Source organism: Phoxinus phoxinus, assembly GCF_949152265.1.
Source record: "Phoxinus phoxinus genome assembly, chromosome: 22".
Classification (NCBI taxonomy): Eukaryota; Metazoa; Chordata; class Actinopteri; order Cypriniformes; family Leuciscidae; genus Phoxinus; species Phoxinus phoxinus.
In genome coordinates, this window is record NC_136897.1 from 15,550,799 (window position 1) to 15,567,585 (window position 16,787).

At 37.8% G+C, this 16,787-nt stretch overlaps 2 protein-coding genes across 3 annotated transcripts in view; one reads left to right on the top strand and one right to left on the bottom strand.

The window, feature by feature from the left end:
• Positions 1–16,787, top strand: part of adamts9 (ADAM metallopeptidase with thrombospondin type 1 motif, 9) — a 29,469-nt gene that overhangs the window by 10,947 nt on the left and 1,735 nt on the right. Inside the window, exons 12-27 of the mRNA XM_079596998.1 lie at positions 1,516–1,661; positions 1,946–2,127; positions 3,483–3,619; positions 3,758–3,875; positions 4,032–4,127; positions 6,179–6,345; positions 6,490–6,619; positions 6,818–6,944; positions 7,743–7,953; positions 8,071–8,223; positions 8,350–8,511; positions 10,494–10,613; positions 12,719–12,826; positions 12,906–13,073; positions 14,937–15,206; positions 16,319–16,480. Coding sequence (XP_079453124.1) covers positions 1,516–1,661; positions 1,946–2,127; positions 3,483–3,619; positions 3,758–3,875; positions 4,032–4,127; positions 6,179–6,345; positions 6,490–6,619; positions 6,818–6,944; positions 7,743–7,953; positions 8,071–8,223; positions 8,350–8,511; positions 10,494–10,613; positions 12,719–12,826; positions 12,906–13,073; positions 14,937–15,206; positions 16,319–16,480 — 2,457 coding nt within the window. The remainder of the gene's footprint in view (positions 1–1,515; positions 1,662–1,945; positions 2,128–3,482; positions 3,620–3,757; positions 3,876–4,031; positions 4,128–6,178; positions 6,346–6,489; positions 6,620–6,817; positions 6,945–7,742; positions 7,954–8,070; positions 8,224–8,349; positions 8,512–10,493; positions 10,614–12,718; positions 12,827–12,905; positions 13,074–14,936; positions 15,207–16,318; positions 16,481–16,787) is intronic.
• Positions 12,705–16,787, bottom strand: part of LOC306990309 (uncharacterized protein) — a 54,042-nt gene continuing 49,959 nt past the window's right edge. Inside the window, exons 5-6 of one of the 2 annotated variants that reach the window (XR_013795849.1) lie at positions 16,330–16,470; positions 12,705–12,834 (exon numbers count right to left, since the gene is read on the bottom strand). Coding sequence is in view for 1 of the 2 variants with exons in the window: in XM_079597006.1 (XP_079453132.1) it covers positions 16,462–16,470 (9 nt within the window). In the remaining variant the exon portion in view is untranslated. Of the gene's footprint in view, positions 12,835–15,978; positions 16,471–16,787 lie in introns of those variants that run through there. The other variant, XM_079597006.1, reaches the window with a different exon arrangement.

A 16,787-nucleotide genomic window follows, 5' to 3' on the forward strand; every position in this document is an offset into this window, starting at 1 on the left:
GATTCCCCTATTCCCCCCTTTTTGTAATGTGCCAGGGGTTCTGATTCAGTGAAACAGAACGGGACCCCAGCGATCAGCCCTTGTCTACGGGTATAAAAAAATAATAAAAAAACGGTGTTGTTAAAATGACAGACATAAAAATCTGAAATCCCCTCATTTTTTGGGAAACATTTGGTATTATTTAAAGCAATAGGTCACCCAAAAATTAAATCTGTCCTCATTTACTGGTTCCAAACCTGTTTGACCTGTATTTCTTCTGTGGAACATACAAAAGGATATTTTGAAAAATGTGTCTGCGGTTTTTATTTTGTCTGTACAATGAAAGTAAACAGTGTTGTTTGGACCCCAACATTCTCCAAAATATCTTTGAATACCTTCCAAAATATGTTGCGAAGTACAAAGAACGTTATGCAGTTTTTTTTAACAACATGAAGAAATCATTTTAGTTTCTGAAGTTATGATTCTCATCTCTGGGTGGATTATTATTATTATCCCTCTAGCTTTTCCTATTATGAAACAAGGCTGGTTGCTTGTGGACAGTTTACTGTATGTTAATAGTTTTGTTTAATTTCAATACCCTGACATATTCATTATGTCTCGTGAAAGAACTCCATGCAGTAAACACATTATATTTCGGCACATGTTGGAGTTGCAAAGTAGATGAGAAGCAGATTCTTCAAGTATGTAACTGTAACTGTAACATGTAACTTCAAGCACATATTTCCTCCAAATAGCGACCAAATCACTTCCACAGTGACACTCGTCCACACTGATATATTGCTTTGTTTTTGCCCTTGTTTTACAATGTTTCCCAGATTGTGAACTCTAGTCAGAATTATGCAGTGGTAATGATTGTAAACAGCATTGCATCTCTCATGACCTCCTTATGAAAAGCGTTGCAGATAGCAAGGTTGCTAGGTATCTCAACACTAACTTGCTGCAAATGCATAGTTTTTTTTCTCTGAATGTCATATGGCTGAATTCATATGGAATGCCTTTGCTGTGGAATCATGCAACTCAATGTATCTACATAGATATGCACAGAATCAGTCTCTTGCATCTTGTTTTGATTTTAACAATGGGACCACCCAATATATGTGGATTGTCTGGTAATCATTGGGTGAAACTGTTTTAAATCAAAGCTTGACCCATGTGCAATGAAATGGCAGAGTTGTGCTGTAGCTTGATGCTTCGCTCCGTGAAGTTTGTTGCACCTGAAAATGTTGATATGAATCTAAATCACGGGGTCCAGACAACTTTTATCTCTGGATAAAAGCGTCTGCCAAATGCATAAGTGTAATAAGTGTCATTTTGTTCTATTGACTAAAAAGTTTGTTGAAATGAAACAACTCAGCCAATCAGATGCTGGACAAGGAGTGCTTTTGAGTGAAACAAAAGAGACTTGTTTGAATTGAATCATGTTGTCAGTGTATCGACAGCATTCTTCGTCATTCTAGTTAGTGGCAGTCATGACTGATTCTGCAATCATCTTTTCTCTGTTTTCTCCTCTTGCAGCATTGTAAACATGGCCAGTGCATCCCTAAAGAGCATGATTCCGTTCCAATACAGGGAGCCTGGGGCGTGTGGAGTCCCTTTGGCACATGCTCAAGGACCTGCGGAGGGGGAATCAAGATCGCTGTGCGCGAGTGCAACCGACCCGTGTAAGCTGCCGCTCTTTGTAGTCTAGCATCCTCAATGGACTGTGAATTGGCACCAGGTTTCTCAATGTTCCCTGACAAATGGCAGCAGCAAAGCCTTTTTAAAAAAGAGTATTCTTCAAAAGTGCACTTGGGTTGACAGCAGGCTTTGCTCTGTTTAAATTGCAGTCAGACAGAAACATGTTCAAGAAAACAGAAGGGACTTTCTAAGAAAGGATTTTGTATAAAGTTATGAAGTTTACCCAATGTGACCATGTGCTCTGATTGTGTCTTTTTATGATATTTAGGCCCAGAAATGGGGGAAAGTATTGTGTTGGACGAAGGATGAAATTCCGTTCCTGTAACTCTCAGCCATGCTCCAAGCAAAAGAAAGACTTCAGGGAGGAACAGTGTGCCAACTTTGATGGGTTACACTTCAACATCAATGGTCTACCTCCAAATGTCCGCTGGGTGCCAAAGTATAGCGGAAGTAAGACATTTAGTCCAATGATCGCAACTGGCACATCGTGGGCTGTATAAAAAACGAATTAAAGGGACAGTTTTCATAAAAATTTAAATTATGTCATTAATTTCTCACCGTCATGTCATTACAAACCTGTAAAACTTTCTTCTGTGGAACACAAAATTGTATTTCTTAAAGAATATACATGCAGGTCTTTTCCAAACAATGACAGATTATAGTGACCATGTCTGTTAAGCTTCCAGAAAAGATAAAAACAAAACACCAAACACAGAAAATAATAAAATAATAAATTAATTTTATTAACATAAAATAATTTTGATCACCAGTAAACTGCAAAATCTGATGCGTGAACAAATTGTTCAGTCTGGTTTTAGAACCGAATCAATTGAAATAAACCTCTCAAAAGAATGATTTGTTCAATGATCCGGTTTATAAGTTCAACACACTGATTCAATAATCCGATAACAGTAGTTAACAGAGTTAACCGTTCACTGGAGAAGAAGACTTTCAGTGAATAATACTTTTGAAATATCGGTCTGTTCACATGTAGTTTTGAGCTACATTTATGGCACTTTTTTGTAATTTGGGAGCTTAACAGACATGTTGTAAGAGCCGCGTTCAGATTATTCAACAATTTTTCCTTTTGTGTTCTACTGAAACAATAACCGTATACAAGGGTGAGCAAATAATGTCAGATTTTTCATCTTTGGGCGAACTCACTTGGGTGAATATTAATCCCTTTAATAGATAAATATGTTTTATTGTTAACTAAAACCAAAACTCTTAAACAATTATTTTTGTTCATTAAAATAAATAAAATAATAAAACGTAAAAAAAATAAAAAAAATATTTAAAAATAAATAAATAATAATAATAATAAAAATGACAAACCGACAAAATTGCTAAAACTAACATAAAAATAAAAATATGTATAAATACTATAATAGTATATAAATAATATTAAAATAACACTGCACATTTCTCACTTGCTGTTTTCCAGTAGTCTCTGCTCAGTATTTGTTGAGGGTGTCCCTATAGAATACGTTTCTCAATTTTTTTCAGTTTAAGCATAGTGTTAAACCAATACATAATTGCCTTCGGTATGTATAACCCATATTAAACAAGTCCCTAGGATTCCCTCATGATTTGAGACACGATGATGATTTCCATATATACTTTCAAAATCAAATTACCAAACACAATTACATTTCAATTAACTTGATAATTGCGTTGTACAAAGCTGTGATGAGAAACATATTATCAATGTCCTAAATACAGTAGGGCTGAGGTCAGACTGTATTAACTCTGTATTCTCTCTCTCTCTCTCTCTCTCTCTCTCTCTCTCTCTCTCTCTGCTGTAGTTCTGATGAAGGATCGCTGTAAGCTATTCTGCCGTGTGGCCGGCAGCACAGCTTACTACCAACTCAGGGACAGAGTTATTGATGGCACACAGTGTGGGCCTGACACCAACGACATCTGTGTTCAGGGTCTGTGCAGGGTGGGTGCATTTGTGTTAGTGTGTATGTGGTGTGAAATGCAACTTAAATCAATAAATATCCTGCATGATCTGAAGGAATATTCCTGTATAATCCTGTTCAAGTGTCCTCTGAATTATTTCCACATCCTGTTTCTACAGCAAGCAGGATGTGACCATGTGTTGAACTCCAAGGCCAGGAGAGATAAGTGTGGGGTGTGTGGTGGGGACAACTCATCTTGCAAGACTGTTGCAGGAACATTCAACATAGTGCATTATGGTAGGTGAAGGTGACACAGGCTGTCAGTTTAGTACAGTTCTGTTTATGTCAGTCAAAGTATTCACTTCAGTTCCATGCAGTTCAGCCCAATTTCAGACTAAAAGAACAATAATATTTTAGGAAGAATATTTGATTGATTTCTGCTTTTTTTTACAGGTTACAATGTTGTGGTGCGAATTCCCAGTGGTGCTACAAACATAGATGTGAGACAACACAGCAACTCAGGGAAACCAGAGGACGATAACTACCTCGGTGAGACATTAAATAGAATAGCATATAACTTGTTTTTTTTCAATTTCTGCCATGTTGTAGCCCTGCACATGACATACAGAAAATACATATAGTGCCCTATTTTAACGATCTGAAACGCAAGTATCAAACGCTAAACACAGGTAACTTTGTGGGCGGATCTCGAATGGGTTGGTCTGAAGTAGCTACATTACTCATAGGTGTGGTTTGGGCGTAACGTGCAATAAACCAATCAGAGTCTCATCTCCAATTCCCTTTAAATGCCAGTTGTGCTCGCACCATGGCGGATTCACTATTTAGGCTACATGATAGAATTTGATAGTGGAAAGAACGAACCCGTCTCCAGAGTGCAAGTTGCAAACGGATCTGCTCGTGCGCGAGGTTAAAGCGTGCGAGCAGACCATCTACGGGACAAGCCGGATTCCACCATATCTTTATGTACACAATAATAATCTTTTAAATTGTAATCCTTTTATTTTTTATATTTTGCAAGTTTGTGTGCTGCTGCCCATCCCTATGTGTGTAAGCAGAGTGTACACGTGTTGAATATAGGCGCACATTACTAACGCGTTCTTTAAATAACAAAAAAAACATTGCGCCATTGACTTTAGACCAGGTTTCAGTTGGTCAATGGCGCAGTTCACCTGCCTCAAAATAGCAATGCGCCTGAACACACCTCGTTTTCAGACCAGCACGCCCATGGGCGCACAAATGGGCGCAAATGCATTTGCTATTTAAGCAACGTAGCGCAGTATGTGAAAATGATAACTGCGTCAGACTGAAACTAGCAGAAACACTTGTGTCGCGCTTGGCGCTGCATTGCGCCGGGTGTAAGATAGGGCCCATAGGCCTATATCGTGGCCACAAATGAAGAATTAATTCTCTAATTTTTGTAAATCGTGGCCATGATTTACTAATTTGTTCCCTCTTTTTAAGTAAATCGTGCGCACAATATAATTATTCATATAATTATATAAGCGAAGCAAAATAAAGCTCTGTGAAAAATAAAGCGAAAATGACAAACAAATGACAAGGAAGAGTATATACAAGCAAGTGTTCGTTGTTGTTAGTCGCCAGCAGTACACACTCAAAACCAATGTTACTCACGTATGGAGCAGAACAATCTAAATGCAAGTGGTCACAGGAGATGTATTTGAAACACATTTTAATACCAGATGGATACCGTTTTGTTTTTTTTGGCTTGCTCAATTTCCGGGATATTGTATATAATTTGCAGGCATCAGGGAGTCGCTATCAATATGTGGGAGACTCCCGGATCTACCGGGAGAAGTGGGATGTCTGTGACATTGTCAAATTGATTTGCACATTCATAAACAATCCTAATTTAAAATGTATCCAATGTCATTGCTAAAGTAGGCCAATGTGCTATACTGTAGGTGAATTGATGTAAACATTTATTGCAGGCTTTACAAAGGGCTTTTGCAAGAGCTTCCATAAACTTTTTCATCCTAATGCTCCTGAACTTTACAAAGATAAGCTAATATGCGCTGTTTTCAAAAGATTAGTGAGTTGTGCATGTGTGTTTATTGATATCTTTGCATGTTTCTGTGTATTTGGCGTATATGTGTATGTTTATCTACAGTGTATGTGTGGTTTAGGCCAAGACAGGAATGTCGATGTTTTGGAAAGGGTTTGTTTGAATGTGTGTAGGTGGTGGGGAGAGGGAACAGGGGTTGGACGCTGTAATGTGTGAAGTAGTGAGGAAAGTAACTCAGGAAATTAGCTACATAATCACATTAGTGTGCATTTTTGAAGCATACTGACTTCAGTAGAGGCCTCTTCACGGAATACTGGATTTCTTTACCCCGATTAGCCTAATCTGCCCTGACTGTTGCTAAATCTGACTGTAAATGAAAACGTTTTATTTCTTAGGTCATGCAGGTCTTGTAGTGAGACAAATTTGTGATTAAAACAAATGGACACGACTTTAGTTGTTTATCCTGTGGCACGCCTGAATATTTGCTTTGACAGTTTGAGCTTTAACATAAAGAAAATAAAGCATGTATGCATGTTGTTTCATTTTTGTTTTGCAGCCTTGTCCAACAGCCGTGGAGAATATTTACTCAATGGAGATTTTGTGGTCACTATGTTTAAAAGGGAAGTCAAAGTAGGGAATGCTGTTATTGAATACAGTGGCTCTGACCATGTCGTTGAGAGAATCAACTGCACTGACCGCATAGAAGAGGAGATTATTATCCAGGTAATATGGGTTTACTGAATTTAATGCGAATTTATATGTTGTTTAACATTGTGAAATCTCACAACTTTTTCACGTTTGATAAATCTTTTTAACTCTTTTGTAGCATGATATTTTTGGTCTAATTGTAATCTTTTTACCAACTAGGTGCTATCCGTAGGAAACCTCTACAACCCTGATGTCAGGTATTCCTACAACATTCCCATAGAGGACAAACCTCAGCATTTTTTCTGGGATGCATACGGCCCGTGGCAGGATTGCAGTATTTTGTGCCAAGGTGGGTGTGAGAGAAGCAACAAATATGTTTTTGCCAAAAATGTCAGTTTAGAATTTGGCATATGATGCTGTCGGGTCATCCAGCTCAGTATTTCTTGGAAATTTGGACAATGGAATGGGGAACTTTCTTTCTTCTTTCTAGATCACAAACATATGTTGGAACTCGTGTATGTCTTGTGATGTATCTTATGTGCGTTAGGAGAGCGCAAGAGGAAGATCTTGTGCAATCGTGAGTCGGACCGAGTGGTGGTGTCTGATATGCGGTGCCATGGCTCTCCCAAACCAGCTGTGATCACTGAGCCATGCAACACAGACTGTGAACTCAGGTACATGTCCAATTCACTAGTTCCAAAAACATATACTACCATTCAAAAGTTTGGAGTCAGTTAGGTTTGTTTAATTTTTTTATTCAGCAAGGATGCAGTAAATTGATCAAAATAGACAGAAAAGACACTTGTCATGTGTGTGATGCGAAACACGCATCACACACATGACCAGCGTCGGCCAATAGTGAGCCTACATTCTGACGTACAACACAAAAGCGCTGCGATGTTACACTACGTGAACTCACTCAGAGGCCCGCAGAAAAGAAAATGAACAGTTGAATAAAGTCGTTATTTTTGTGTTTTTTTTGCACAAAAAGTATTCTCGTCGCTTGATAAACGCTCGATTCTCGTCTTCTTGGTAGAAGCCTATGGAGGAGTGATCCAGCTCTCAGATTTAATCAAAAATATCTTAATTTGTGTTCTGAAGATGAACGAAGGTCTTAAGTGTTTGGAACAAATTGAGGGTGAGTAATTACTGACAGAATTTTAATTTTTGGGTGAACTAACCCTTTAAAGGCACTTCAGTGGGCATATCAGGCGTTTCTGAAGGACCATGTGACTCTGACGACTGGAATAATGGCTGCTGTAAATTCAAAAATATACTAAAAAAACAAAACATTTATTTAAATTTATTTAATATTTCACAATATTATTGTTCTTACTGTATTTTTGTTCAAATAAATAACTGACTTCTTTCAAAAACCCACTCCAAACTTCTGAACAGTAGTGTATTTTTGTCATGAAACCAGGAATTGAACAAAATTAGGTTTATCCTGGTGGCATTTTGTTAATTTACAGGTGGCACATTGCTCGCAAAAGTGAGTGCACAGCCACATGCGGTCTGGGCTTCCGAACTTTGGAGATTTACTGCACCAAACAGAGCAGGTTGGATGGAAAGACCCAGAAGGTGGACGATCGGTATTGCAGCAGTCAGCGCAAGCCTGATGACAAGGAAGTGTGCCATGGAGACTGCAACCCTGGTGGATGGGAGTACTCTTCCTGGTCTGAGGTGCGACAAATGCCTCTGGTCTCAAATCAGCTTTTGCTGAATTGTGTTGATGCACAATATGGACTGTATATATGTAATGTGTAACTTACTATGAGGATTTTTTTCTTGGTTATTTAGTGCTCCAGGAGTTGTGGAGGAGGAACGCGTCGTAGGCGTGCAATGTGTGGAAAGGCTGATGACGACAGCAAGTGCAATCCACAAGAAAAGCTCACAGTCCAACCCTGTAATGAGTTCCAGTGTCCTCAATGGAAAACTGGAGACTGGTCAGAGGTAAATAGCAACATGGGCAGCATTAAATGTAATCTGGATTTATGCAGACTATGTATAAGTAAAAATCTAGACGTCAATCATGACTTATACCACCGCTAATATGCTCCTTTTGGATTCATTTGATAGTGTCTGGTGACATGTGGCAAGGGCTATAAGCACCGCCAGACCTGGTGTCAGTTTGGAGAGGAGCGTTTGGATGACCGTTTCTGTGACTCATCCAAACCAGATTCGGTGCAGTCCTGCCAACAGCAAGAATGTGCCTCCTGGCAGGTTGGACCATGGGGACAGGTGAGCACAACCATTTATTTGATTGTTACGAATAAAACATTTTTTTAGTGCATGTCATGTTTAGGTATGAGAGGTATCACATTGAGTATGTTTAATGCTTAAATTCAAGCACATTGTGATGAGTGCAATGTAATTTCCAGGAGTGCAGTCGTTGCTGCTGGATATTGTAAACAGATTATCACTTTCCGCCCACAAAAATGGATGAGGTTAGGGACTAGATAAAGAACAATATTTTGTATTTTTGCGCTGATGGTGAGCAGATCCAAAACAATGATAACTATGCTATTATAAGGTGTCCATGGAGGCTTGAAAATTATTCAAATATTTGTATTTTACCCTAACAAGTCTTAAATGTTGTCTGTAGAGGTCTTACGTTTTTTGATTGAAAGATAGGATATAGCCTAACGCAGTAATAGACCAAAAATGTTGCCATTATAAGATATATACAGTAGGTTAATTGCTGTAGGTGTATAGACAATATATATATATATATATATATACATATTTTTTAAATTGATATGATATCAATGTATCATATATATATATATATATATATATATATATATATATATATATATATATATATATATATATATATATATATATATATATATATATATATATATATATATATATATATATATATATATGCATTTCTGTTCAAAAGTCTTTGGAATGTTAGTATTTTCACCCTCCAAAAATGGTTTTAATGTTTACTTATTAAACTAAACATTTATTTTTTGCTGTGGTGTGTCAGTAGGAAATCATATCAGTTTACATTTCCAAACATTCCTTTATCTATTAATTATAATAATCCAGTGAGATTTTTGCATGCACACAGAGTCTGACAACAGCCAGCATGCTCCACATGTACATCTGATCTCACCATTATCGAGTCTGTCTGTGATTACATGAAGAAACAGAAACAAACTGAGACTGACTAAATCCAGAAGAACTGTGGCAACGTCTCCAAGACGCCTGAAGAAACCGGCCTGCAAAGCTACCTGCAAAACTATGTACAAGTGTACCTGGACAAAAGCTGTTTTAAAAGTGTGGTCGCACCAAATATTGATTTGATTTAGTTAATAGAAGTACATTTTTGACATTATTTTTTAAAGCATCCTCACTTTACAGTGCCTAATACTTTTCACAGTACTGTAGCTTTGCAGGTAGGTTTCTTCAAGCGTCTTGAAGACGTTGCCACCGTTTTTCTGGATTAAGTTTGTCTCGGTTTTTCAGTTTTTTCATGTAATCCCAGACAGACTCGATGATGGTGAAATCCGATCATACCGCTCTTTTCCCTTGTGCATACAACAATCTCACTGGATTATTACAATTAATAGTGTTGCAATTGCAAATGTAAACTTATATTTCCTCCTGACATAGAGATATAAATAACTGTCTTAAAAAAAATTTTTGTGTGAAAATACTATCGTGCCTAAAACTTTTCATTCTCCTAAACATGCAGCCTTTTGAATATCATCCAGTCATGGATAGTGTGTTTTCTACCCAATTGAGCAGTTAATGCTTATCTTTAGAAAAGCACATCGTTTCTTCAGGGGAATCACAGAATTTGCAGCGTTTCTGTGGGCAAACTATCTTTAAGTCCTAAAGTATGATAGAGATTAGACATCACTCTTGCATAGATTAAGCAACCATGATAAATGCATGTTTGAGGTGCTTTACTGAAGCATATGCGTTCTAGCTGCAAATTCTGCCACACAAGCTTGACCTTGTTGCAGTCAAGTCAGCGATGAGGAAAAGAGATAAAGAAAAGGAGAAAGGTGGACAAATTACTGGCCCGTGTCCCAGTTTGCCCATGCGGGTGCTTATCACATCAGTGCTGGACTAATGCCAGCGAGTCAAAAGTGGACAGTCTTAAATCTGAACTTATTCTACAGAATAAAGCATAGGTTTTACTATGTAATATTAAATTAGATACTGTCACTAACTGACCTCCCTATTTTTTTTTGTGCATGTAGTGTACTACCACATGCGGCCCGGGTTATCAGATGAGAGCTGTAAAGTGTGTGGTTGGCTCATACGGCTCTGTCATGGATGACACGGAATGTAATGCAGCAACACGTCCAACACACACTCAGGTAGGAGTATTGATCTCTAACATTCACTTTGACTCTCATTAATTTCTCTTTATCTCACAATTCACTATTGATTGCAAATTAACAACTGTGCTAGATTTTTATATGACTTTTGGAAACCATAAAGGGGTCAGTCAGTCTATTATAGCAACTCTTCCTGTTTCAAATTGCGGTATTCGTGCTGAAATAAAAGAACAAGAAGCCAGGGTGCAGGTTAAATGCTGCTTTTATGAACTGAAGCCATACCACAATTAAGACTCCATTGCAAACACTGTTTTGCCTTGAAACGGATATGATTTGTTACACTGATATAATAAATGATTCATTTGCATTGTTATACATTTCGTTTTTAAGTATTTTTTTTTAGGTATTGTATGTAATAATACCGTTCACAGTATTATAACAAGAGGTATTGCTTGGGTATACAAGTATTATGATAAATATATAAGTAGTTTGATGCCATTCTGGAATGAGAAACTGGAAAAGAGTTAAGAAAGTGGGTGCAGGTACAGGCTGAAAGGCAGGAAGGAAGTGTCCCACCCAGCATATTTATCACCTGCACTCAATAAGGCCTTGTCTGAAGGAAAAGCATAGGTTTACACACACACACACACACACACACACACACACACACACACACACACACACACACACACACACACACACACACACTGCATCGGGTCAGTCATAGGAAATCAAACTTAACAGGGTTCCCACGGTCTTGGAATATCTGGAAATATCAGGGAATTTTAAGTTTGCTTGTTAGTCATGGTAATTAATACAGTCTTAAAAGTAATATTTTAAGAGCACAATTATTTTATTTTCAAAAGAATAGTTTTAGTGATGTCCTTTTTGTGAGCGTTTTGAATCAGTTCATTTTGATGAATAGGTTACCAAATCTATCTGAATGATTCATTAATGAATCAGAATTAGATTTAATTTGATCTTTGATCAGTAATCATATATGATTGTAAAGATGAAAAAGAAAAAAAGAAATGTATGTGTATGTGAGCCTTTAATTTTTCCATTTGCATGTGTAGTTTTTTCATTGTAAGCTGCCGTGGTTATAACGTCCATGTCTATATAGTTCCAGTGGAGATTAATATTTAATGCTGATTTAAGTTAAATTGCAGTCATCTGGATCTCGATTTTATCAACCTTCACAATCTGCAAATACCTGAAAAATTACATTTACCCCTCCCCCTCTTCCAGTGTAATTGTGCTCGAGAGCCGGAGTGGCTGAACGCTGTTTCACAGACTATTTTATGAACTTTCCTGAGGCATTGGTTTTATAGAGCTTCATTTTCACAAGGCTTTTAGGAGATGAAAGAAAAAAAACTTTTTTCCCACCATCAAGCCATCCAGGTTGATAAAAATCTAGGAACATATATATATGGGGGATAGTACAGTCATATATATATATATATATACACACTATAAGAGACAGAGAGAGTAAAGAATTTAATAAATAAGGGATATTGTACAGTCAGACGGATTATCGCAAAATAAGCCCAGACAGGATGATCAGGACCCGGACGCAAAGCGGAAGGATCTTGTATCACCCTGAAGGAGTTTATTTTGCTGTAATACCAGGATGACTGTACATTATCCCACATATTACACAGATACTTACCAAAGCAGTAAATAAATGCTCACGAAATTTCGATTTGAGCTCAAATTCAGTTATATAAAACATAAGCCGAAAGAACAGGCATAGCTATGCAATAAATCGTTTGCTATGTGGGAAAATGGTCAGCTATACTATATACAAAACTATTTGAACACAGAATGCAATGATTGACCAATCAGAATCGAGTATTCCAGAAAGACATGTAAAATGATTGGCGAAGGCAGAATCAGAGGGGCAATGAGTGTAGGTAGGCGGGAGTGTGAGAGAGTCGGGAACCGAAAGGAGGGATACGACAGACAGAATGAGAAAGCGGGAGGCCCCCTGTTTTAAAATCCTCTACTTACCGTAAGGCGCAGTGACCCAGAACAAGTGATTCCAGCCAGTCAAGCATAAAACAAGCACATTGGCCTCACCCCTAGAGTCACGGATCTTCATTACTGATAATTGGTTGTCCTTCTCCACTTCCTCCCTTCCATAGGACTGTGAACTCTCGCATTGCCCTGTGACTCATCCCGTCGCCCCAGAGACCAAAGTGATGTCACATCCTGGTCATAAAACACAGTGGCGCTTTGGATCATGGACACAGGTACATCCCTGAAAATGTGATGTATATGAATTACTAAATAGTTTTTACGTTATTGTAAAATGGTTGTTCTTTATAATAGTGCAGCGCCACCTGTGGAAAGGGCACCCGGATGCGTTACGTAAGTTGCCGTGACCAACAGGGTGGAGTAGCAGAGGACTCAGCCTGCGCTCATCTTACGAAACCTCCTGCTAGTGAGGTGTGCTCCATAGTGGCGTGTGGGCAGTGGAAGGTTCTGGAATGGACTGCGGTAAATAAAATATATCTGTCTTTTTATCATTGTAATCTATTAAAGCTTAAAGGAATAGTTCACCCAAAAATGTACTCATCCTCAAGCCATCCTAGGTGTATATCACTTTCTTCTTTCAGCCGAACACAGTCAGAGTTTTATAAAAAGAAAATGTGGCTCTTCTAAGCTTTATAATGGGAGTGAATGGTAACTTCGATTTTGAAGCCAAAAAAAGTGCATCCATTCATCATAAAAGTAATCTATACAACTCCAGCAGGGGATAATAAAAGCCTTCTGAAGCAAAGCGATGGGTTAAAAACTTTATATACTATTATCACTGGCTTCCGGCAATGGCCGTACTTGCGTTCACGAGAGAGTCAAGTTCCGGCGGAAGGGTGACCTCTGACCCGATGTATTACGTACAGTTTTCATTTGTAGGTGAAAGGAAGCCTAGCGCAAGTTCTGCCAGGAAGACTCAATCGTTCACGTCACTTAATACCTTCTCATCTATCCAATCATATCCTAATAGCCCAGTATAAAAGGGTGGAACTTACACATGTCAGAGTTCGCAGATGCTTTCGCTTATACCACCTCCATCCTCCCCAACCACCACCAAGACGGGACCTTTCCTCCATCCCCCCCAACACCACTACGTTGGGTCCCCCCCGACCCCATCCTGAAGTCGCCAGGATGTCCTCTTCCTCCTTCCACCCCACCACCACCAGATGGCCCCCTTCCTTACTTCGTCTTCAGGCAGGATATGCAGATTCCGTACTCTCGAAATGCGAGTTACGGACGGGGCCTACGCCAAAGAACTTGATTGTTTGCTGAGCTCTTAAATAAAAGTTCATCGTCACAGTATTAATTCTCCCGAGTTCTTCCGGTAGAACTATTCCTTTAAGTTTGTCAGTCAAGCATCACCAAACAGAATTTCAAAAATAATGGTTGTTTTCAAATATTTTATTACTTTTTATTTAATCACTTTAGTTTTGTTATTACTCAACTATTTTATTTTGTTTTAACTTATTTATTTTATTTTTAGCCTAACATTTTATTTATCATAACTATTTGAGTTGAAAAATGATCAGGTTATCCAGTATAATGTAAGAATGTTCTTGTGTTTCAGCAGAAGTAGGAAAACATTTTTTACAAGGAGTTCCCAAATTTACTCATTTGAATTGTGACCTAAAATAGTGCAGAATCTTAAATATACTTAAACAATCCCCCCAAAAATGTTTTCTCAGACATTTGGACCCCACTGTATTTATTTAGCATATATATGTAGAATATTAACATGCCACTGAGTTAGCCAGCATTCTTTCAACACTGCAAGTACTGTATTTGTATTTTCATTCACAGCTGTTCTGCAGCCTAACATTATAGACAAATGACCTTGATCATTCTGCTCTCATTCTGGTGTTTAGAGCTCGGTTGTAATTGGAAACTGATGAGAGTTCATTTTGTGTGGATCTTGTGTGCAGATGGGGTTCGGTGTGCATAATGTTCACATGTATACAGGAAGACAAGAATTAATATGGAGTAGCTGGATTGCTTTAGTCAATGGTCTCCTGCTTTCCATTGGTTTCAAATTAAGACAAAGCAGTAAATCAACATTACATAATCCATGTTGCAGTGTATGAAAAAGTACAACAAACTAAACTAAAGGGACTATTATTCTGGTTGCACTTTATTTTACAGTATGTGCACTTTCAAAGTATTTACAGTGTACTCACTCATAAAGTCGATCTCATGTGAGTGACAGGTTGTTAGTTATTTTGATTTAAAGATTACGAGAGCACATATATATAACGCAATAATGACAGTGCACAGATTTAAAATAAACTGCAATATTCCATAAAAAAATATATCTGTCTGTTTTTACAGTGCTCCGTATCCTGTGGTCAGGGTACAACTACACGCCAAGTAGTGTGTATGAACATCAGCGATCAAGTTGTGGAATTGAGTGAGTGTGACCCAGATGATCAACCAGCAACAGAGCAGGAGTGTGCCATGTCCCAGTGTCCGTCTCGCCCCAGCGACCACGGGGGCTCTTTACCTAATCCCGATTCTGGGAAAAAAAATGTTCCGACCGGACGAACTGACCGTAACAGAGCTGGCAGACCCCATCAATGGAGGACTGGACCATGGGGGGCGGTAAGTACCTCTAAACATCTTAGGATGATTACATCTCTGCATTCCCTGCTCTGTATGTCTCTGATATTTGATATAGTCCGGAGACTATTCCTGTTAGAGACCTTTTGCTAACCCAGGAACTGAATGACATCTAAGGTGTTGTACATGAACCCTCCAAGTCAACCAGACAGCAGCATTTCCTCTGTCTGATAAATTATGCTGTTTCCTTCATGATATCAGTGCTTTAAATAGTCTGTAGAATTCAAAGAAAAGCTAAATATTGAGCATTATTTGGGAAGCTCTTCCTTTGTGTCTTAAAGTAGGTATTTGTAGATCTTTTGAACAGGGTTTCCTTTATAGCTATATATAATTGATATCCTTCCGAGTGATAGTAATCTTGAGGAATTGAATGATCTTTGTTCTGACTAGTTTTTATAAGGATTATTTCATTCATGATTTATGATACTTTAAATCTTGCGATACATGACCAGTTATCACAGTAACAGTAAGAATATTTGTTGAAGAATTGTTCATAAAAAAAACTCAAAAAGCACAAAAGAGTATTTTTTTTCTCAGTCTATGCTAGATGAACACTATATAAACTGTTCAAAAGAAATTTGCATTCATTTTATCAAAAGTGACAGTAAAGAATTTATAATGTTAGAAAAGATTTAAAATAGAAGTTATTGTAATAAAAGAATGTATCACAGTTTCACAACTCCTTTCAACATTGATAATAAGAAGAATCGATCTGAAAAATGAAGATACATTTATTTATTGTTTATTGCCGTATTGCAGTCTTTCTCTCTAATTACATTTAATTTAGACTGCAAGTTCAGAACTTAGCTATGTCATTTATTTTACCAGACCATCAAGTGTATTTTATATGCTGAACCATTTCTAATACAAAATGTCAGCCTTTTCTAAAAAAAATAACAATCTTGTAATCTTTCTCATCAAAGAAATCTGTGCTGGTCAGTGTTTGTGCATTGACGTATATTTTCCGTCAAAGCTAATGGGATGTGAAATTGGGCCAGTGAGAATGTGCTTGCTAGAGTTTTTGATTGTGTGGAAGGCGTGTGTGTGGCCTTTCTCTCATTATGTAGCTTCTGTTTCTCTTTCACACCTCTCAGTGTTCAAGTACCTGTGCCGGAGGATTCCAGAGGCGTGTGGTGGTTTGTCAGGATGAGAACGGCTACCCTGCCAACAGCTGTGATGAAAGCACACAGCCCATAGAGCAACGCTCCTGTGAGTCCGGCCCCTGCCCTCAGTGGTTCTATGGCAGCTGGGGAGAGGTGAGAATTGAACTTTATCAAATATATTCACTATTGTTTAAACGTTTGGCCTCTTTTTTTTTTAGAAAGAAAATAATACTTTTATTTAGAAAGGACACATTACAAGTGACAGTAAATACATTTTTTTACTGAAAAACTGTTAACTTTTTATTCATCAAAGAATAGTGAAGAAAAATGTATCATGGTTCCCACAAAAATATTAAGTAGCACAGTTGTTTTCACATTTATCATTTTGAGAAATGTATCTTAAGCACCAAATCAGCATATTAGAATTATTTAAAAATCAGCTGAAAAAAATCTGAAAAAT